The 22,358-nt window shown below is 35.8% G+C and overlaps 2 protein-coding genes and 1 long non-coding RNA gene across 3 annotated transcripts; 1 reads left to right on the plus strand and 2 right to left on the minus strand.

Annotated features, from left to right (window-relative positions):
- Positions 1–1,087: 1,087 nt before the first annotated feature.
- On the minus strand, positions 1,088–2,179 carry LOC126265929 (uncharacterized). Its single transcript, XM_049968842.1, has one exon. The coding sequence runs from the start codon at positions 2,177–2,179 to the stop codon at positions 1,088–1,090; it is 1,092 nt and encodes a 363-aa protein (XP_049824799.1).
- Positions 2,180–2,644: 465 nt separating this feature from the next.
- Positions 2,645–4,552, minus strand: LOC126265930 (uncharacterized). Its single transcript, XM_049968844.1, has 3 exons — positions 3,761–4,552; positions 3,434–3,644; positions 2,645–3,016 (listed from the first exon to the last, which is right to left on the minus strand). Exons 1-3 carry the CDS (start codon positions 4,522–4,524, stop codon positions 2,645–2,647), a joined length of 1,347 nt encoding a protein of 448 aa, XP_049824801.1. The 5' UTR covers positions 4,525–4,552.
- A 7,267-nt stretch (positions 4,553–11,819) lies between these two features.
- LOC126266062 (uncharacterized) lies at positions 11,820–22,351 on the plus strand. The gene is made up of 3 exons (XR_007548538.1): positions 11,820–11,911; positions 11,966–12,148; positions 22,301–22,351. It is a non-coding gene; the product is annotated as an uncharacterized LOC126266062 (long non-coding RNA).
- Positions 22,352–22,358: the final 7 nt, after the last annotated feature.

The raw sequence follows: 22,358 nt of genomic DNA on the forward strand, positions 1-22,358 counted from the left end.
CGACGAAGAGCTCGGTACCGATGACATTTCGAAACTAAACGTTAAATATAGACGGTTAATTAATTTATAGAAATTCATTACAAATACGGAAATATGAAAATATAATTTAGGTGAAGGGTTTATGTGTTACGACTCTGTGTCGATCCGCTAATGATAAACTGCTCTGCCCTATTTAGGATTGTTTATAATCATTAGGCAAACATTAAAATAGTTTTCTCTCAAAATATTTTTCCCACCCAACATGTGGTGCAATCTTATCAACCACAACAGGTTGAAGGGTGTTTACTGTGTCGAACCAATAATGATAAACTGCTCTGTCCTATTTAGGATTGTTGATAATCATTAGGCATTCATTAAAATAGTTTTCTCACAAAATATTTTTGTCACCCAACATGTGGTTGCAATCTTATCAACCACAACAGGTTGAAGGATGTTTACGACCCTGTGTCGAACCGATAATGATAAACTGCTCTGTTATATTTAGGATTGTTGATAATCATTAGGCATTCATTAAAATAGTAATGATACCTCACAAAATAGTTTTGGAATTTTTCCATCGTTCTGAAGAGGATGGTCAAGGGTTCTTGAATAACAACGAACTCTATTACATTAGGTTTTTTTTTTATTATGATATTTTTACTACTCGTACACACAATTAATTTTACAATACATTTCTTGGTGTAATTATTCTAACTACAGGTTTATATTTTAAATTTCTAAATCTAAACGGATTTTCGAAAACATCCCGCCAGCAATTCATTGCAACAATACTTTCACATTCCTTGTTCTTGTTGATGTTGCTGTTGTTGTTGTTGTCCGCCGGTACGTCGACGTCGACAGACTTGTTGGATTCCATGTGTTTGCTAGTGTTGTGGACGTTGTGGTGTTTACACAATGAAATATTTTCTCGTTCTATTCACATTGTGATGCCGATATCCAACTTATATTTAAGTCACAGTGCGTACAATTTCACTTAGCGGTAGATACTCCAAAACACAATCGTGCACGATTACGCAATATGCCTTTGTTTTCTGGGGAAATGCGACCCTCGATTCAATTTCCAATTTAACATCTATAGTACCCAGTTTCAGTGCTGTATTTCTTTTGGAGCAATCAATAACAAATATGGTATTATCCTAAACGTTGAATAATCGAGTAGAGGTTGTTTTGCTTGGGATGCATCATGTTTGAAATTGTTAAAAAACTGAGTATAGTTGTAATGTGATTCGGTATAACTGTGTTTGGCAAAATTCAAACCCTGTCGTTCAGCTGGATAATATTCACCGTTCAACACGACCCGTACTTCCGAGGCGTGCATATTATCAAAGACGGTCGTATCAACCGAATCATTTTCTCTTTTGTCCGATTGAAAAGCAACAATTACAAATCGTGGACTCTCCTCAGCTGTACATGTTTTCACACCCCAAATTTCCTTCGTTGATCCAGTTGTTAATTGTGGCAGTTCATGATATTCCCATCTTCTGAATGGTAAAAGTATAGGTTTATCATTTTTTATCGAATCCAACAATTTTATTTTCAGCATGTCATTTGGAACAACAATGGGTGCTTTTAGACAAATGTTGGTCATTTTGATGATACCTGAGGTGGGTGCTGTATCTTTCAAGGATTTACACACAATAGCATCTAGATCGCTTCGAGCTCTGACCAATCTTAAGGTGTGTTTACCAAATTGAGCTAGTTTATAGTCGATAAATAGACCAAACAGATGATGCAGTGGTATTCTTAAAACAAACGTTGACTTGTTCTTGGTCGTAACTAGATTGTTTGGGTAACACCATCCTGCCGTACTCAAAATATTGCTATCCATTTGATTGTAACAAAGATATCCTCTAATTGTGGAGACGATTCCCGGTGTACGAACAGAGTCCACTTCTTTTCCGTTTAGTTCGTACGTGATATTGTCAAACATAAATGCACCAGCATTGTTGACCAGTGAAACTTCACCTTCACCACCATCTCTTCTCAGCTCCCCTTCAATCACAATTGCCGCCTCGTGCATCAGTACCCAGGAATCCCTCTGGTTTATGGAGATTTCAATAACGTCATTATTATTGAACGATTTTATGTATGGGTAATAGGTGCGAGTTTCCATTTTTTGAATTGTTTCGTCGTACCGTGGTTTGCGGTAGACCTCGAACACCTGATTGTACGACGACATTGTAACCCAGTGATTGTAAAAACAATACGTTGTCTAGAGTCAAACGTTGCTTCGGCCTGCGCTTCTGCTTCTGCTTCTGTTGATAATTAAGCTGATTCACACACGATGACGGTTTTTCATATACTGATGGATTTGTACTGTTGTTGTCCGAATTATAGTAATCGAAAGTCAAACCCATTTTACGTGAGCTTTTTCAATTCCAATCGGATAATAATTTCCTCCCCTCGGAAATTAACAGGTTCAAAATTTTGATCCAAAATCTGCAGTGAAATGTTTGAAATTTGATTTCTGTTCACTACGGGGAGATAGATAATATGTCTTGGCGTTTCGTCAATCGCGTAGCCAGGGTTGCTGTCCAATGCAAATTCGTAGATGGTGTGTGTCGGTCTGTCCTTGTAAAATGCACCCGTGGTAATGTTACAGTCGATATGTAATGTTTTCACCTTTACTATATCCACAGGTAAGTCAGATTCGTAAAGTGTTCCTGTTTCTAGAAGTTTTGCCGAAAAACCCAACAATTTCCCAACAGAAGACGGTGTGCAAGTCAATTGCAAGTGTTTCGCTATATATTTCGCACTTGAGGGTGTTATGGTTAGGTTTTATCGATAAAATCTTTCCTTCCGCTAACTCATCTTCAATGGAATCTTGAATAATTCTCTTTCGTAAATATTTTTCAATATCACTTATTTCATATGCACCCTCGGGGATTTCTATATATCCGATACGATTGGCTATGTTCCGGTAGTTAAACGTATTACAATTTGAATCAATATTCGGAATACTGTTGTACGAATGAAATCCAATTAAGGCGAGCCCGTACTGTACTTCGGGATCCAACTGAATAGGATTTACAAAATCGATATTTAATATGTGGTTGGTACTTGTAAGAGTAAATATATATGACATTGCTCTCACAACGTTTCAAATAAGACTGAGTAATAGTTTAGCTCACTGCTTATTTAACACAAAATAATAGAAAACGCAACAACAATAACAACAACAACAACAGCAATTGTGGATGTGTGTGTGCGTGTGTGCGTGTGTGCGTGTGTGTGTGCGTGTGTGTGTGTGTGTATATTGAAAAGTTAATGTATGTAAAATCATCATCAAATAAAACTCAATTAAAATTAAATGATTTTTCTTTATTATTATTATTATTATAGTATGACAAAGTATTCATTGTTTTATATTGTATAAAAATTTCAAGCAGTAACGACCACAGGATGACTCATTAAACTTCTGCTCAGGGTGTACCTTGTAATAAATTTGACAATTTTTTCCCATGTATTGAATTATCTCCAACGCCGGTCGTAAATCCCCAAAACTATCATAATACTTGACTTGATTTCCTCTCTTTGCGTAACAAATACAGTGAGTTCCGAAATTTGTTGAATCGTCCAGGTTCACGACGGCACTTTCGTTTTTCTTAGGATACAAAGGTAGAGCGTCACGCATAAAAACACCTCTAAAATAGGGTATTTTCAATTGTTTGGCAAATTTGATTATTTCATGATCGTAGAGTGCTCGTGCGGGCACTCTTATCGATAGTTTTTTGGAATTTTTTCCAAGAACAAACCGTACCCTTTTGGGTTTTTTCGTAAGTACAATCCACTACCCTTTTTTCCTATTTGCTCCATGCGTTGATTGTGTCGTTTCTGTTCATCTAGATTCTTCTTTGCATTTTTCGCGTCGACTATTGTTTTTGCCACACCGGCAGCACCACCCATTAATGCTCCAAGACTTGATAAACCAGCGAGAATTGGCAGTAATGGCAGAATTCCTCCTTGTTTCGAACTAAACGGAATTGTTCTAGGTATCTTCACGTTTTTTCGACCCCCAATTCGTTTAGTGTTGACTTTGGCTATTTTTATTGCCGCTGCAGCGATTTTTCGTAGTGACTTGCTACCTGGTTTTATGTCGACCGATTTTAAAATCTTTTTATCGATTTTGTCGACAATGTCTTTCTTGAATGAAATTTTTGATTGGTGTTGTGTGCGATGACCCATTCCGAGCTTCCTTTTTATCTTCATTCCCGTTGTTACAAGCCACGCGGCTGCTTTTTCACCCAAATTAGCGTTCTTGGATTTTACACGGTTCCACGCCTCGTTTTCCAAAACAAAGTCTGCCTTGTGTCTATCCTGCAGCGATTTATTTTCCTCGTAGGCAATGTCGTGTCGTTTACAGGCTTTGTCCAACTCGTTGATACCTGTATCACCTCTCGCTAGTCGTTTTTTCAATTTTGTACCAGGACCACAGTACTGATAAAATGGTAGATGTAATTCAAACGGTAAGTTGTCAATAACAGAGTTTAATAAACCATTACCGCGATACTCAATGACCAACATTGAAATGAAATGTCAGCACTCTGTACATCATATTTATCACCGATGTTTTCAAACAGTGTGGTAATTGAAAAAAACATTCAAATTTATTTGTAACGTATATTTTTAATATTAAATTTTTTCTCAATACAATATATATATATATATATATATATATATATATATATATATATATATATATATATGTCGCAGCGCGGTCAGGATTATCGGCCATTTCGAATATTAAATAACACGCAGATAGTCCTTACAATGTAATTGAACTAACAGGCACAGGATTACAACTAATAGTCAAACAATTAGGAGTCGTATGAAACGCGGTGATCCCGACGGTTATGCCAAGCCAAGCCAAGACTTCTACACAGCTTCCCTGACGGAGCTTAACTGTCCCTCGCAGGTCTCCTCTACCGTCACCCTCGGTTCGAGTACCATCCCGTGCTTAGCACTTCCGCTGATTCCACCCAAGTACTATAAGTATGCAACCCATAGTACTACTTGCGTTTCACATGAACCCTCCGACATATATATATATATATATATATATATATATATATATATATATATATATATATATAAATAAAATATTATTCACTCCCACCAAATAGATAAAAAGAAACCACCACCACCTAATGAAGTGAAAAAATCACCACCCTAGAAGAAACGCCCTCACATTCGAAATGTAATGGTAGGGATGGTGGTGGTACAGGGTCTTATATTTAGAGTCTTCTGCTCTGATTTTCATATTCTTACATCAACCATCAGTTTATTAACACTGTTGACTGTTATTTGAAAGAATAGCTCTGTTGATCATCCTCACGAATATTTTTGTTCGTATTTTTTATTTTATTTTTAGACTTCTACTTCACCTTTTTATTCTGATATCATGGGTAAGTTGTTTTTATTTATTTTTTATTTATTTATTTATTTGTGTTTATTACAGAAAACAACGCATTCCACTTTGTGAATGATAATGATGATAATCTTGAATCTTCGGGCATCATTTTCTACGTTATAGATGAACTTGGCTTGACACCAAACAATGGTAAATTGATTTATAAATATATATGTATACAAATTATTTATCTATTTATTAATTTATTTATATTTTTTTCCAAAAGATGAATCCTCCGTTGTAGATAATGACGATGAGTCCTACAACATGAGTTTACACATAATAGATGAGATTGAATCGCAAGAACAACAACAACAACAACAACAACAACAACAACAACAACAACAACAACAACAACCACAACAACAACAAGCATTTCAAGTTGTAGACGATGTTGAACAATCGACTGGCCGTTTTAACCTAATCCAGCGAGCTGTTTCCTTTAAAATTAACCCCGTTCCGGAGAACATTCATCCAGCGAATTGGATACGCAAAGGAATAACCTCAATTGTTCAACATTCATTGGAGGGACTCAATCCGGAGGATCGCGTCGGGTTTTCGTTTTCTGGTAGTGAACTTGTTCGCGGTGAAGCCTGGGCACGCTTCAAACCAAGGCATTCAGTGTCCGCTGATGAGGTGCTCGATTTGGTGCAATCAGTATACCAATCTAATTCGGCTGGTGTGAACACTGAAACTTTTCAGATAAAAGTGACGGTTATTAAGATGCCGGTGGGTATGGGGCGTGCCCAGAAAACAAAATATAATAGTTTTGAAGAAGAATGTGCTGCAAGAAGAGGTATTATTGTTATAAAAAATTCTGATAACCTTTGCCTGCCACGGGCACTTGTAGTGTTAATCGCGAAACTGACTAGTGATCCACAATTCGTACAGGTTCGCCGGGACATTGGACAACTACAAGGAATACGAGCTATGGAACTGTGCCAGAGAGCGGGTGTTGATATTCCCGCGGAGGGTGTCGGGATTCAGGAGTTGCAAGCATTCCAAAGGGTTTTATCCGAATACAGAATTACAGTGTTCAAGTACGGTGCCGGTGGACGAGAGGTGATTTTTAAAGGACAAAGTGAAGGACCAACCCTTAATTTACTACTCCACAAAGAACATTACAACGCGATTGTATCGTTAACCTCTGCGTTTTCCTGCAATTACTACTGTGAAGAATGTAATCTTCCATTCAATACACGCGTCAACCATCGTTGCAGTGGGATTTGTCCGTGCTGTGCTGAGAACGTACGAGGAATCACCATACACCACGCCGGTACAGGTCGAGAACACCTAGTAGGAGGAGGACTCAAAGTTGACGGCTTTAATGAGGAGCAGGGTCAGGTATTCGAGTTTCACGGTTGTTACTTCCATGGATGCACCAGCTATTTCAAATTTCACCGAGACACATCGATTGGAGGAGGTAAAATGGATACCATGCGAAATCGTTACGAGGCCACCACCAATAAAACGACTCGACTTCGCAACTTAGGATTTGAAGTCATCGAAATGTGGGAATGTAACTTCCGCGCATTATTAAAACAGAGTTGTGAAGTGCGTGATTTTGTCGAAAACCATCCCGTGTTGGCAACATCACCATTGAATCCTCGTGACGGTTTTTATGGAGGCCGAACCGGAAACACTGTTACATACTACAAATGTAACGAGGGTCAGCGCATCAAATACATCGATGTATGCTCGTTGTACCCTTTTGTGTGCAAGTACGGCCGATTTCCTCTAGGACACCCCACAATTTATGTAGGATCTTCAGCCCGGGACATTGATTTATCCACCGTAGATGGCATGGTGAAATGTAAAATTTTACCACCTGCGCAGTTGTACCACCCCGTTCTACCTGTCAGGATGAAGGGAAAGTTAATGTTCGCCCTTTGCAACAGCTATGGTGAAAGTTCACAGCAGCGTGAGTGTTGCCATACGGAGGAAGAACGGTTGTTCACAGGGACATGGGTAATTGCAGAAGTCCTTAAAGCATTGGAAAAAGGCTACAGACTTGTGGAAGTGTTTGAAGTGTGGACATACGAAACGCGTCAATACAACCATGCGGCGGGTCAGTCGGGTTTATTCACAGAAATGATGAATAAATTCATCAAAATTAAACAGGAAGCCTCCGGCTGGCCCGTTGATTGCATAAACGATGTGGTGAAACAACAACAATATCTGGTGGATTTTGAAGAAGCTGAAAAAGTGAAGCTAACACCGGAACGCATCGAAAATAACCCTGGTCTTCGATCCCTCGCCAAATTAATGTTGAAATCGTTCTGGGGAAAGTTTGGACAACGTGAAAACCAACTCCAAACAACCATCAACGATCCTCAGGAATGCTTTGATCTCCTTGCGCATCCGTCGAAGAATGTCAACAGTATAACTCCTGTGAATGAATAAACTGTTGTAATCAACTGGGAGTACGCCGACGAGGCTGTGGAATCTCTGCCTACTGTGAATGTGGTAATTGCAGCTTTTGTTACAGCACAGGCCCGTTTGAAGTTGTACGAATATCTAGAGATGTTGGATACACGTGTTTTATACTACGATACCGATTCCGTTATCTATGTGTCAAGCAACCATTTTCCAGATCCCCCGACTGGAAAATTCATTGGGGATATGACCGATGAGCTGGAGGTATACGGTATCGGTTCCTACGTCACGGTATATGTTTCGGGCGGGCCGAAAAATTACGCATACTCGGTGTGGTCAACGACAAAGCAGTGTATCGAACATATTTGTAAGGTGAAAGGGATCGCCTTAACATACAGCGCTTCTCAGTTGATTAATTTTGAGAAAATTAAACAAATGGTTCTGGAAAAAACGGATCCCATTCGTTTGACGTCGATGAACTTTGTGCGGACAAAAGATCATCGTGTAATAACCAAAGAGGAGACAAAGACATACAGAACGAATTCAACAAAGAGACTCTTCATGGATGACAACAGTTCTCGACCATTCGGATACAAGGTCCCTAGGAACTAATTAAGTGGAAATTAAAAATTAATATAATAATATAAAAAAAGGTAACTTTGAATTATTAATATTATATGTCTATTTTGTTTTTGATATATTTATCGCGTACAACCGGGTGAGAAACGGACTTGCACACTCAGCCTACATCACAGCCACCACAACTACACTTATGAGCCTCAGTCAAATAATCAGTCACAAAAAAGGTGTATCACTACAAAAATTACCATTGAATAATTAATATTGTATATGTATGTTTTCTGTTTACTTTAGAAACACGGTTTTTGCACCAATCAACGACTGGGATTCGAAAGCAACAACGAAAGACAGAACTTTTTCACCTCTTTTTCATGTATCGAAATAACAAAATGTATAATAAATTGTAATATAAATGTACAATAATAAATTGTAATATAAATGTACAATAATAATAATAAATTTTTAACTTATTGATATGTTTTTGTTTTTAATATGTAATAAATCATAATTATAAATTAATTGCATTTTAATTCACTCTTGCGTCTTCCTACGCTTTTGGTCTGAGGTGGCCCACGACTCATACACTCGTGACGTCACTTCTACGTTTTTGGTCTGAGGTGGCCCACGACTCATACACTCGTGACGTCACTTCTACGCTTTTGGTCTGAAGTGGCCCACGACTCATACACTCGTGACGTCACTTCTACGCTTTTGGTCTGAAGTGGCCCACGAAAGGTGCGCATATCATACACTCGTGACGTCACACCTACGCTTTTGGTCTGAGGTGGCCCACGACAAGGGTGGCGCTTGCCCACATACCGACAAAGGCTATAAACCATCACAAACAGATGAGTGGCGCGTGCCCACATGCCGACAAAGGCTACAAACCGCCCCAAACAGAGGGGTGGCGCGTACTCACTTGCCGACAAAGGCTAGCAACCACCCAAACAGATGGGCGGCACGTGCCGACAGGGTCGTGACGTCACTTCTACGCTGTTCGTCTCAAGTGGCCCACTGGCGCCGGAGGGGAGGGGGGAGTCGTGACGTCACACCTACGCTGTCTGTCTCAAGTGGCCCATATTCTACTCCCAATTTTATAACACTCTTCGAAATTTTACTATTGAACCAACCCTTAGTTTAATACCAGGATTTTCGAAACCATTTAATCTATAGACTCCAGTGATTATGTAATAGAAGCATTCTCTCTCAAAGATTCCGTTGGATGGGATAAACCCGTTGCAGATGCTTCAAGAACACTCAACGATACGAAAACTAAATACCCAGCCGTACACAAAAATGCTAACTATCGTTTGGGCAACAAAATATTTTAGATCATATCTTTTTGGACGAAAGTTTGAAATTTTATGGGACCACAAATCAATTTTTAGTGAATGTGAAAGATACCAACAAGTTATTTAGATAGCATTTCACACTAGAAGAATACGATTGTGAAATTGTGTGTAAGAAAGGTAATACTAATTAGTAATGCAGACTTATTATACGGAGTAGAAATTAATACAAATGATGCAGGAAAAATAGACAAACGTTTGGACAAATTTTTTGAACATTACAAAATGATATAACTCCGCTGGCGTTGTAATAAGCAACATAACCACACATACTTCACAGGAAAATCCAGTACGTCAAATTGTGAATAGTGAAACACCATGAAATTATCACAATAACCAGAACATATTAAAATCTGTAAATTATGCCGCTGTAAATCAACCAAAGAACAAATTTTTTCTAACAAACACCGTATTTTTGCTTAAATATCTTTTGAGAAATTTGAAGAAAATGTTTTTAATTTGTTTAAAAATTTCATTCCCTTTCTTCGAGGAAGTATGGAATTTATTTTGAAAACGATGAATTGTACCACTAATATGCGTGTTAAGTGTTAAGATAAACATTTAAATATAGTTCGTATGTTCCACAATGTAATAATGTTGTTGGGGATATTGAAAGTCATAAGAATATAATAAAGATAATAATATCAAGAAATTTTTATAAACCATCGAGAAATAACAGTAATTAAAAAACAATATTTTTACTGGCCAAAAATTAAAAAAAACGTCAAAGGCTTCGTAAATCTCAGTGATATTTGTCAAGTCAACAAATACGACAGGATCCCCCAAAAATTAAAATTTATGGTTCCAATACCCTCAAGAACCCTAGATATAGTACACATTGATACTTTCCAAACTAGAGAACAGATCTTTATAACAATCACCGATGCTTTTTCTAAATAAAATTCAAGAGTGAATTAATTTTAACAATTTGTCATTTGACACCCATAAATGATTAAAATATTTCACTCAATAATCTTAGAACATCTTGTTTAAACCGATTTCTTATAAATCAGATGCAAAAATTTGCACTAGGGCTATAGAAAAATGAAACAAACTTCTCAGATTCCGAAAAAATCGTTAACTAGTGAAAACTAACCAAAATCCGGTTGATAGGAAAAAAATCCACCATATCTTCAAAAAACTGATAGACCCGAACAACTCCTCTCAGATTTTTTTCTTTCCAGGATACTTGATCTTAACCAAAATCAGAACCGTTGACATAATAACATAAAAGATGTAAAATTCGGCCTATAAAACTAAACAAAAAAATTACACTCACAAAGGAAGGTGTAAAATTGGGAACGATCCCACCCAATATTTACGATTGTAATTTTAATTATAAGCTACAAAATAAGACAATTATGGAACAAAATAATGTCAAATCCACTAGAAACAAGAAGTAAAACAAATAATATAAAAGAAAATGAAAACCTAGGCGAATCGTCTTTTCAATTCAGCGTGGGTTGCCCATATTGCTCTGAAAATATCATACAATATTCATACACCATATTGCCTTATGAAACATCTTGCTTGCTGAGTATAAAATATTTAGTAACCCGCTTGGCTTTTCAAATGTCTCATATGTTCTTCAGACTTTTTCCTTTGAGAGAAATGCATTAGAATTGGATTATCCCTTTGAGCATCTCTTGTTACTATATACTTTCGTTAGTTTAATTTGTAATTACAAGCAGAGCCGCGGAGCCCACACAATATATATACACGACCTTTGAGGATTTACCGATTTACCTGTTGTATTCTTAATTACGACATAATATAGAGATTCTGACATGCGTCACCGTCGCTGCCGCACATTAAGGATTAAAAGGTAAAAAATTAATTAATTAATTAATTAATTAATTAAATCCCTGATGTTTTGTATTTTGTTATTAAACGTTGTTTCTGTTACTATAAAAGTTGCTAAGGATCATTCCATGTAAATACATTTTGAAAAGTTACCTCTTGTTGAAGTTCTCTTCAACGAGCTGGGGAGGAGGAGGCAAATATAATGAAATGGGATTTATTTGTCGTATGTTCCTTCCTGCATATTATAATATAATTAATTATCTGTTTGTATACCGCACTGTATACATAGGTTGTGTCAATCGCTATCACGAGGATAGTCGGAGAACTTTTCCAGGTATTTCTTCGTTATCCCCTGGGATACTTATTGTATAACGTAGTATTTGTCCTGGAGACGGTGAGTGTTCCCGTTTGTGTATATTTTGTTTGTATTTTAAATTATGTATTGTAGCTTGAAACTGAGGAAAACCAAGGACCACGTGATGGTGCATAAAACTTTAGCATCTAAGAGTCGTGGTTTCTTTGAACCTACACCATCTGAAACTATACTGGCGCTTAAGTTAAGAATACGGAGGGATTCAACGTAATCTAAATTGTTTTAGTTCATATTAGTTTATCAATTTGAATATATGAAGTGAGTAATAATTTTAGGTGACGATGGCAAAAATATATCTGTTAAACTAGAGGTTATAAAAAAGAATTTTTAGAAACGATGCCATAAGGCTGTTCTTACAATTTATGCTAGCTACCAGGTGAATTATCGAAGGTTAATTAGTACCCATTTTTTTATTTGATTATGATAAGAAAATACGTCATATGTTCTTTAATATACATTTACAAACATTTCATTTTAAATAAGGAAACAAAATTAAAAAAAAAAATCTGTTTAATTAATTATACTTTATTACTACTTTAAAACAAGTAATAATTATATTTAAATATTTAAGAAACATAATACACAAATACATTTATTTAGTTTAACAAAACACATTTCTCTTTGAGGTTAAGGTAATTAAAATTAAATAATTTTATATTCATTCATGTAAATTAGTATTCATGCATTTGAATATATTTAACCAAATCTTAACTTGCTTATATATAGTAATTAAATTATACTAATTTCTTTATCTCATTTTAAGTCCTGTAAGCTGCAATCAATTACATCTAATCCACCGATGAATGTTCAATTTGTACAAACCTTAACCAATAATATAAATGTATATTTTAATATATAATACATTTTTTAATATAATGTTAAACGAATGTTGATGAAATGATACAATGACACAAATCGACAACGGTATATTCATGGACGGGGTGTCAACAGGACAATTCAAGAGTCCGGGTAAAAGTGGCGTCCCTCTCGGCGTGTCTGCGTCTAACACCCTCGCTCCCTCTGGCGGGGGTGGTACCTCTGCCCTCTGCCGGGTGATGCGTATGGAACCATTCGTTCTTTCCTCCGGCGCCCTCGCGGATTCTGTTATATCTATCCGATCAACCCCTCCGACGTTGAGATGATGCAACTTAGTGACAAAACGCCGATTTGTCAGGTTTTTGATAACAATAATATGAATAAATTTAATTAATATATTAAAAACTATTTTTAATAGTATGAAAATAATAAATATTAAATTAATTATGGCATATCAGTACTTTTCTACTTCGACTTGGACAGTAACTAGACATAGCATGTATAAATTTATTTTTAGTTTAGATAAATAATTCATTTTACATAAAATTAGTAATATTTGTAGTCCTAGAACCAGTTCTTACTGTAATTTTTTAATAATAATAAAAAAAAAAAAATAGTGAAATGAGGTTATCAATGCTTTCCAGTAGTGTTTTAAGTTTGTGTAAACATTTAATTTATTGGATTTGAGAAGTGGCTACTAGAATGTCAGTTTAGTTTTCTCACAATAAATAAGTGATCAATTTAACATTTAGATAAAGTTGAATTAATATCAACAAGCAGTCGTATCAAAGCAGTTGAACAGTTATTTTGTTTCATGTTTCATGTACATGAATATTGTAAGAATAATTTGATATATATTTTTCATATTACGTTATTCAACTTAATCATAAAATTAAAATTAAACGTTAACTAATTTGATCAGTATTTTCTAATTTTAATAATGTAAAATGTGGATTTTAATTACATTATAATATATTATATATTATAATTTGAAAAATAAATAAGAAATATTTTATTAATCAAAGATAAAATTTTACAAATATAAAATTAATAAAAACCTCGTGAAAATTTATTTAATTTTCCATTTATATGGATGTCCAATGCTATACAAGTTTTTTAACATTATTTGTATTTTGTTTTCGCTATAGGAGATGAATCAAATTAGATAAATTGGAATTTATATAATGGGAAATCGATTTGGATAATAAATTTAAATCTAAATTCATATGGTCTAAAATATTTTAAAGTTGGTTAAAAGCGTACAAAAGTTTCCAAGATTAGTTGAATGTAAATAATTTTGTGACTACAAATTACATAATTACATATATGTATTTACATATATAAAACCATACCATAAAACGATACCACAAATATAATTTATTGGGAACAATTTAATTAAGATTGAAATGTCATATATTTTAATACTAATTACTTTTAGAAGAATAGTTGAAAAACAATATTTTACAATCAGTACTTTTTGCCAAATGTTTATAAGTTGTTAAAATAACTAACTCACTCACTAATGTTTTGAACAACTTTTGATAAATTATCTCCAGTAACTTTTTGAAAATATTGGCAACATTCGTGAACTTTTTATAAAACAATTTTCTTATTTTTAGTAAATAGGTATTTCACTTTTAATTTTATTATAGTAATAAACATTTTCAAAATTAAAAAGACCCTCCAAGGTCAGTAGCATAGTTACTTTGATTTCGTTTAGTTTAAAGTACATTTAAGGTACACAGTCTGTCTCAAAAATTAGGTGACTTAGAATGTCAGATACGTGAAATGGGTAAACAGATCGTAATTTTTATTTTGTATTATTTGAAATGCTCTCCTTCATCGCCGTACTTTAAATCTCCTCTATAGCTAGAAGTAAATCTAGCGAAGCACTATTTTAGACTTGTGAGTCGACGTGTTGTCATGTAATAGGCACTCCCGACATTCTAGGTCTATAAAATATTTATATTTTTACAATTTTACAATTTTACAATTTTACAATTTTACAATTTTACAATTTTACAATTTTACAATTTTACAATTTTTACAATTTTACAATTTTACAATTTTACAATTTTACAATTTTACAATTTTACAATTTTACAATCTTACAATTTTAAAATTTTACAATTTTACAATTTTACAATTTTACAATTTTACAATTTTACATTTTACATTTACACTTTAAAAAGAAAAAAATTAAAATATATGTAATATAAAAAGTAGTAGAGTATATGGAACAAATTCTTTTTATATCAGTTTTTTATGTATTTAACGCACAAATAACTAAGATATACTTTTATTTGTTATTATTGCACTTCGATGCTTCCTAAAACATTTAAAAAATCTTACAGAATTTTAAATATATACGTTTGGGTGTTTGGGTGTTTGGGTGTTAGGCTATCGTTGCGATTGTCACTTTTTTATTATATTATAATTACCTTGTCATCGATTTATTTCATTAGCTGAAGTTACAGGAATTCCTTTATAATCTGGGACTTACTTTATTCCGTCCACCTTCATCTTGTATATTTAACACCCTATATTCTAATTGAGTTAACTGTGTACTTTCCAAGTGATAAACCTCAAGGATACAGTATCTGATTCTATGATTATCCCTACCTGATCAATACAAGTATTTTTCTACGGCTTGGGAGTCCACATCTGAGAAGTAGAAAACTCTGAAGAATTTAAAATTTCGACTTCTACAAGAAGAGGACAGGTACAAGAAGGATGATGTTCAAGTTGCTTTCTATACTGGAAAGAAAGCTAAGTGTTTCAAATGTGGTAACCCAGGTATATAAAGTTGCAATGTGGTAAAAATGGAAAAAACAAAAATAGCCATGTGTGTTGAAAAAATTCCCAACACTGAATGCAAAGACAAGATAGTTTTCCATGTTGTGGAAACACCTCAAGAACGCATGTACGTGAGTTGAGTCTTTCAATGATTTAAATGTTATTGTCAAAGAATGCGAAAATTGACCAAAGAAGTTTAAAGAAGATGAATTACAAGCATTATTGGACAAAGATTGGACAAACCCATCAAATGATGGCCGAGCAGTTGAATGTCACTCGGCAAACCATTCTCGATTGCCTGAAAGCCATAGAAAGCCATATTCAAAATTGGATTAGAAAATGGATTGAACTGAAAGAATAACGGTTATTAAGCTTTTATATTTACATTTTATGGGTTTGGTACCAAAATAGGTATTTCGGACCAAGGGTTGAGTTAGAACAAAAATAATAATTCATTCTAGACTGATTTTATTATAAAAAATAATCTCTTTTATAAGCATAATATTTACACATGGTTTTAAACCATAACAATTATATAATACAAATTGTGAAATTTATTATTCTATCCATTATAGTTTGGTAATCAATAGTCTAACAAATTCCGCAGTGTTTAGACTGCAAGGTAAGTAAGTAAGTTAAGTAAAAATTCTTTCTAATTTTATAATTAAACATTTTTTTCAAAAAACCCTATCACATTTTGAAGATATCTCTTAAAAAAAGTGTAAACTTCAGGTTGATTCAATGCATTTGTCACTTCTTAGTGGCAGTTATTACTGCTTTGTTAAAAGACTCTTATAACAGATATAATCAGGAATTTTGCGAAAAAGTGAACGAGTGAGTCGGGATTCGAATCCTCGAGTCTCCTACGGGCCCTTTGTATCATAGGCTCCGTTGTTGGAGAGGTGGGTTACAGAATGGAGTCCGGGGTTGTTCACCATATGGGAGAGTGGTTTGGCCACTTGCCGGTGTAGTGGCATCTCTGAACGACAACAACGATTTTGAAAGTAGCATAGGTCCCAGGCCCCCCTTACATGGGCGTTGCATTTATGAGTGAATTTTGTTTCCAATATGGATTAGATAATGGAAGGAATCTGTGTTAGCAGAAACTGTTGTTGAATGGCCAGTTCTGTAATGTAGTGTATTCGGGGAAAAATTAAACAAAAATCCATTGAGGAATTTTTGAGGGAGATTTCGTGTTGTTAGTATAGTGTTGCGAGATTTATTGGGTGTTTTTATATTTAAGGGGAAAGTTTTCAGTGAGTGGCAGAGATTATGGTGGCTGTTTGTAGAAAATTGAGAGTTTATAGTAGAGAGGTTTCTGATTAGGGCCAATGTTTTGATTTCTGACGTCAGTTATATGTTTTGTGAGTATTGAGTGGTGTATTTGTTTTTCGTTGAATTTATTATCCTCTTGGATAACATAATCCAGTATGTATGGTATTCTGGTTGTGTCGTGTATATGTTGGATTCTGGTTATTCGGTTTGCGCTGATTGCTATTTTCAGCATTTTCTTTTGCAGTCGTTGTTGTGTGTTTATGGCAGTTATTGACCAGATGGGGCATGCATATGTCCTGATGTGGCTTATTGGGGGTTGGGGAGTAGCTCAGACAAACACAGAATCCAAATATACACCAAATACTTCATTAACAAATACTAATAATAGGAAACAAACAATATATTTATTTTAACTTACGCTAAGGACCATCTTTAAGGATGGGGATGATACTAACCCCTACATGATTGTACTCAACCTTCTATCTCACATTCCTCTTATCTTCTGTGTCCAAGTAGTCAACTGTTCTATATTTATATTTTTAATTAATTAAACAATACATTAATGTTTACTAATACATGACCCCGTTGATTCTCCTATTCAGCACGTAGTACATTCAGAACTAACGTCAAATATAATGTTACTATAAACAATAATAATCCCTTACTTCCCATATGTGATATTTAGATTTAACCTGAATGAGTCCACTTCTCTTTTTAGTGAATTGTTCTCTTGGGACTGTCAAAGTGTTTAACACGTGTCTATACATGTCCCAGATCGTTTCCCGGAAGCAACATTTAGTTTGTGAGAAGACATTTGTTCTTTCTTGCTGGACATTGATTAGCACTGGGACATGGTCCGAGTCCAATTCATGGAGTACAGTTGGTTCGGTCACCCTGCGTACTCCATTACATAAGGCTAGATCTATTGTTGTTGGAGTGCCCTCGTTATTGGAGTAGTGCCTGCATTTCTCAGGGAAAAGGAGGTCAACGTCCGAATTGAGTATGTATTTGTGCAGGGTGGCTCCGTTGGAATTGTTTCTATGATAGTTCCAAGCTGTGTGGCGAGAGTTAAGGTCCCCTAAGATTTTGGTTATTCTTTTCGGTTAGCCGCTCCGTTGGCTCCTTTGCTGTCACGTCTGGATAGGGCAGTTAGTGTTTTTGGGCCGGTTAATTTTTGGCCTTTTGGGTTGTATTTGTTGTGTTTACGGCGTTCCTCTAACTGTTGCAGTTTGTATATATATATATATATATATATATGACCTCACAGTTGACATTGATGGCACTGTATCATTTGTTTTTCATTTTTTCTTCTTTCCCAGAATGTATTATTATTAAGGATATATCTGCAGGTTGTGTTCAGCCAATCGCAAGTAATTGTGGCATCTGTGACGACCATGAAAAGTGGTCTTGTGGATTTGGGTCGATATACCTGGTGATATCGTGGCTTGTTTTTATGTTATTTACTATGATGTCTATGTCTGGCTCACCATCCAACCCCCTTACTACGAACGCGTGAGTTTTTTTTGTTGCTGTGTGTGTAGTTTCTATTGCTCCGTAAGTGTTATGTGTGTTGTTATAGGGCACTCGACCTAGTTGCAGGGCGGTGTTGCAGAGTCTCAACCTGCATTGGCGATGGGATGTGGGTTGCGACACTTGTTTGTTGTTGGGCTCCAGACTTGGTTAAGCAGATGTGTCAACAGCCTCGGTAGTCACAGATACTGACTGATTGGTTGTGTCGGGCGCCTTCAGGAAAAATTTTGCTTTTCACCACAATGATGAGGTATTCCCTTTCTGCGATTTTGTTTTTCTTATAATCTGACATATCTAGGTCAGATTGAGAAAGATTTAATTTTGGAATGTATTTTGCCTGACGACGTGACAGATGATAGAGATACGTTGGTGGACGAAAATTGAGGGTCCTCTAATGTTATGCTTTCAGTGCAATTGTCTTCTTTATTAAGGGGTGTACTTACGGATTTTGATTTATTTTTTGAATAGTAATATCTTCTGCCGCGTGCGGCAATTGTTTGCTTTGTTTAGGCCGCACTGAGGGTTCACAAATGATGAGTCAAGTTTCTCACATCATTAGAACTAAAACTAATTATAACAGTACACATCAAACTAAAGCAACAATTAACTGAGTCTATTTCTCTATATGTATGCTAAATCACATTTGGTAGGATTCAAACAAGCACTTTAATATTGATAATTTACACTTGAGTTATCGGATACACGTCCTGCGTGACAGGCGGGGATACTAATCCGGCTCCGACAACTGGTCGCTTGACCACTATGCCACCGAGCCTGCCGAGGGATTTGAGCATATTGTTCTAGTATTTCGGCGGGTGTGTTGTTCCCCGCTAGTGGGATTGGGACGCTGATAGTCATCCATCCGGCGAGGACCGGATGGATGACTGCACTAGCGCTTGCAACGTCAGCGAGGCTGGAGATGGAGCTATGCGTCGGCGGAAGAAGAGGTTGGGTGGAAATCTCACTGCAAAGCACGAGGGTGACGGCCGCTGGTTATAATTTCATCGGTGGAGAGGAGTCTCATAGGGTACTTCTGCAGGGCAGACACTAATGTTTCCAAGTGTGTGATGGCGCACACTATTGAGGAAAGTTGGAGGAATACAGGAGATATTTGGATTTGTGTGTGGGCGAGTTACGGGACTGTTCGGGTCGCGTGGGGCCGGCCACTGCGGCTATAGGGGTGGGTGGACCGCGCTTGCAGGCTCCACCGAAGGTGAAGAGGTCGTATGCATTGGTAGTGAAGCCAACGGATACGACCGTATCTAGAGGAAGAAGCGCGTGCTGGGTATTATAGCGCCCAAGTTGGGTGATATTAGTGTCAGGGCGGTTCGGCGCACCAAAACAGGAGTGGCAATAGAGGCGGTGACCAAGGAAGCGAAAAACAGGTTGCGTGAGGTGTCGGCTTTCGGGGAGGCTGATCTCACGACCGAAGTCCGAAAAGAATGGCTAGTTTGAGCATGGATAAGTTTAACAAAAGGGTGAGAATAGATAGGAGATTTGTGAGTAAGAAGGATGCGTTGTTAGGAACTCCAGACTCGTCGCGTATGCGTGTGGAAAGCGAGGATGAGAGTGGAGGTGTCTGAAACCAAAACCACTGCCACGCTTCTCAAGGGACGACTGTCGGCCAATCGTCTACCTTGAATAAGGTTGGGCAATGGCCATGTAAGATATGAGAGAACGGTCAAATGTCTGAGTATTTTAATGGGTGAACGTATGAACTTCTCCCCCCATATTAGTAGTTTGCGGCCGAAAATATCTGCCGTGGCCAGTGCCTTATAGAGGGTAATGAGAATGCTTTTAGGGGGCAAAGATTAGAGAATGATCGTATTCGACACGCTATCTCTCCATCTGATTCTAGAGAGCAAAGATTAGTGAATGATCGTCGTCATCACCAAAATCAACGTGAATCGGAAAGTCAAGAACAGCATGACATCCACGCTTCAGAACAATGCGATCGATATCATGAGTCACAAAGACGCTTCGAGCGCTTATCTCAGCTAAGTGAAAGTGTATCATTCGTCAATCAGAAACAAATTTTGATCGAGAAAGGCGCCTGGTTAGTGCTAGACAAACGACACGTGCTCTATGGGATATTGAAACTGAGACAAACCGACGACAATGACTAAATAATGACCAAATAAGAAGAACTAATAGACGTAATATTGCATGGCGAGAAAAGCATAACAGTGGGTTCAATCATGATGCCCAAATAAATTATTCTGCTGCGTCTGAGATAGGCCCTATGAATGTATGTTCCAACTACTGTAAAGCATTAAGGTGGAAAGATGAGTCAAAAGGCATTTGTTGTTCATCTGGAAAAGTACGCTTGAACTCTATTCAACTGCCACCTGAGCCGCAATTATTTAATCAATACTTAGTTGACGTATATGCTAAAATCGAAACAGAACGGCTTATTTTTATATCGAACGAAGTCGCGGGTACAGCTAGTTGTTAATAAATAATAATAAATTTGGACACTTACATACTTATGTCATTTAGTTGTGTCAGTCAAGTCAAAAGTCAACGCAACACTTATCGAATCATTGTTGAAAATTCTGTACGGCACTATGGACGATGAAGACGACTGTACCGATTATGTAGACACCATACTGAAAGCTCTCATAGGTTGACTGGGAACTCTTAGCGATATATGCACGTAGATGCACAGTCAGAGAATGGAAACAAAATGTTGAATTTTGTTTGAAAACAGGCATTTATTTTTTAATTTGTGATGAAGGCTATAGTGATTATGTACGTGGAAGTCACGTGGAAGATTAATCATGTCCCCAAAGACGCTGACCCGGAAGAAGTTATGCCGTGAAATTTTTTGACGTACTGTACCTGCCGTTTCGTGTAATTTCTTTTATTTTATATTATGATTTTTCAATAAACTGTTTTCGAAATAATTTATATGTTTATATTTATTATTCGCACAGAATAAATGGTGGGTCAAGACAAAAATTGAGTCAACAATAAGGTGTTGATCTGTCTAAGCATTAGCTAACCTTTAAAATTTTAAATTATTTTGTCAGGAAACACTTTTTCAACAATGCAAAGCATATACTCATTGAACTTTTCACTAAATCTATTCAATTTCACTTATTTCACTTATTTGGTACGAGATAATAAAAACTCTAAAATATCACTTACTGTTAGATATTTAATATTAGGTTCAAACAAATGATAAGTAAGACGTTACTGCAAAGAAAGTGTAAATAAAAGGCATAAATGTATTTCCAGAAATTCTTTTGTTTTTATTATTTATTAAAAAAGTATACCTGATTGTCGATGAATAGTTTGTTCATAATGAAAAACCTTAATTAACTAATTAATACTGACTATTCTGTCATACCTATCGAAAAACGTTTGACCCCACTGAATTTTGAGAGAGGTATTTTGTATGATAGAGAAAGTAAAAGTTTCCTATTACGTGGCAAACATGCAGACTTTTACTGTCTATGTCGTGATTGATGTCTCTTGCAAAATGCAATCGGATCAAAAGCTTTTCGATCGGTATATCACTTCTTCAGGTTAGATCTAAATCTTCATGTAAATGTTTTTTCTTAGTAATCGATAACTGTTGTTTATTGTAGTAAACCGCTCAGGAAAGAATCTGATTAGTAATGTTGTTTCTTAAGATCGACTGTATATAAATGTTAAAATATGCAGAGTGCACTGCAGTGGATAAAAAAATGTTATTTTATTAGTGTTTTCAATATTTAAATCCAAACTCATTATCCTCTAATTATTAGTAGTAGTCATTGGTAATCTTGGAGAATCCGCGACTTAAGGAACATTTCTTGGTTCTTGAACAGTTTACAGTGCAGTGTTGTCGCTTTGATACGGTGAATATATTCGAATTGTTTTTGTAAAAGTTTTATGTTCTTTGTGACTTAATTATTGTTAAAATAGTATATATCTTTTTGTTTTTTAGTTTATAATTTTTTCTAATTTGATGATTACGCTCATTAATTAAAATATTTTACATTACAGCTTATATTCCCGTGGTGTTTCTAAAAACAACGTATTATTCTTATTCTTCTGGTAATTA

The sequence above is a fragment of the Aethina tumida genome, chromosome 6 (assembly GCF_024364675.1).
Source record: "Aethina tumida isolate Nest 87 chromosome 6, icAetTumi1.1, whole genome shotgun sequence".
Classification (NCBI taxonomy): domain Eukaryota; kingdom Metazoa; phylum Arthropoda; class Insecta; order Coleoptera; family Nitidulidae; genus Aethina; species Aethina tumida.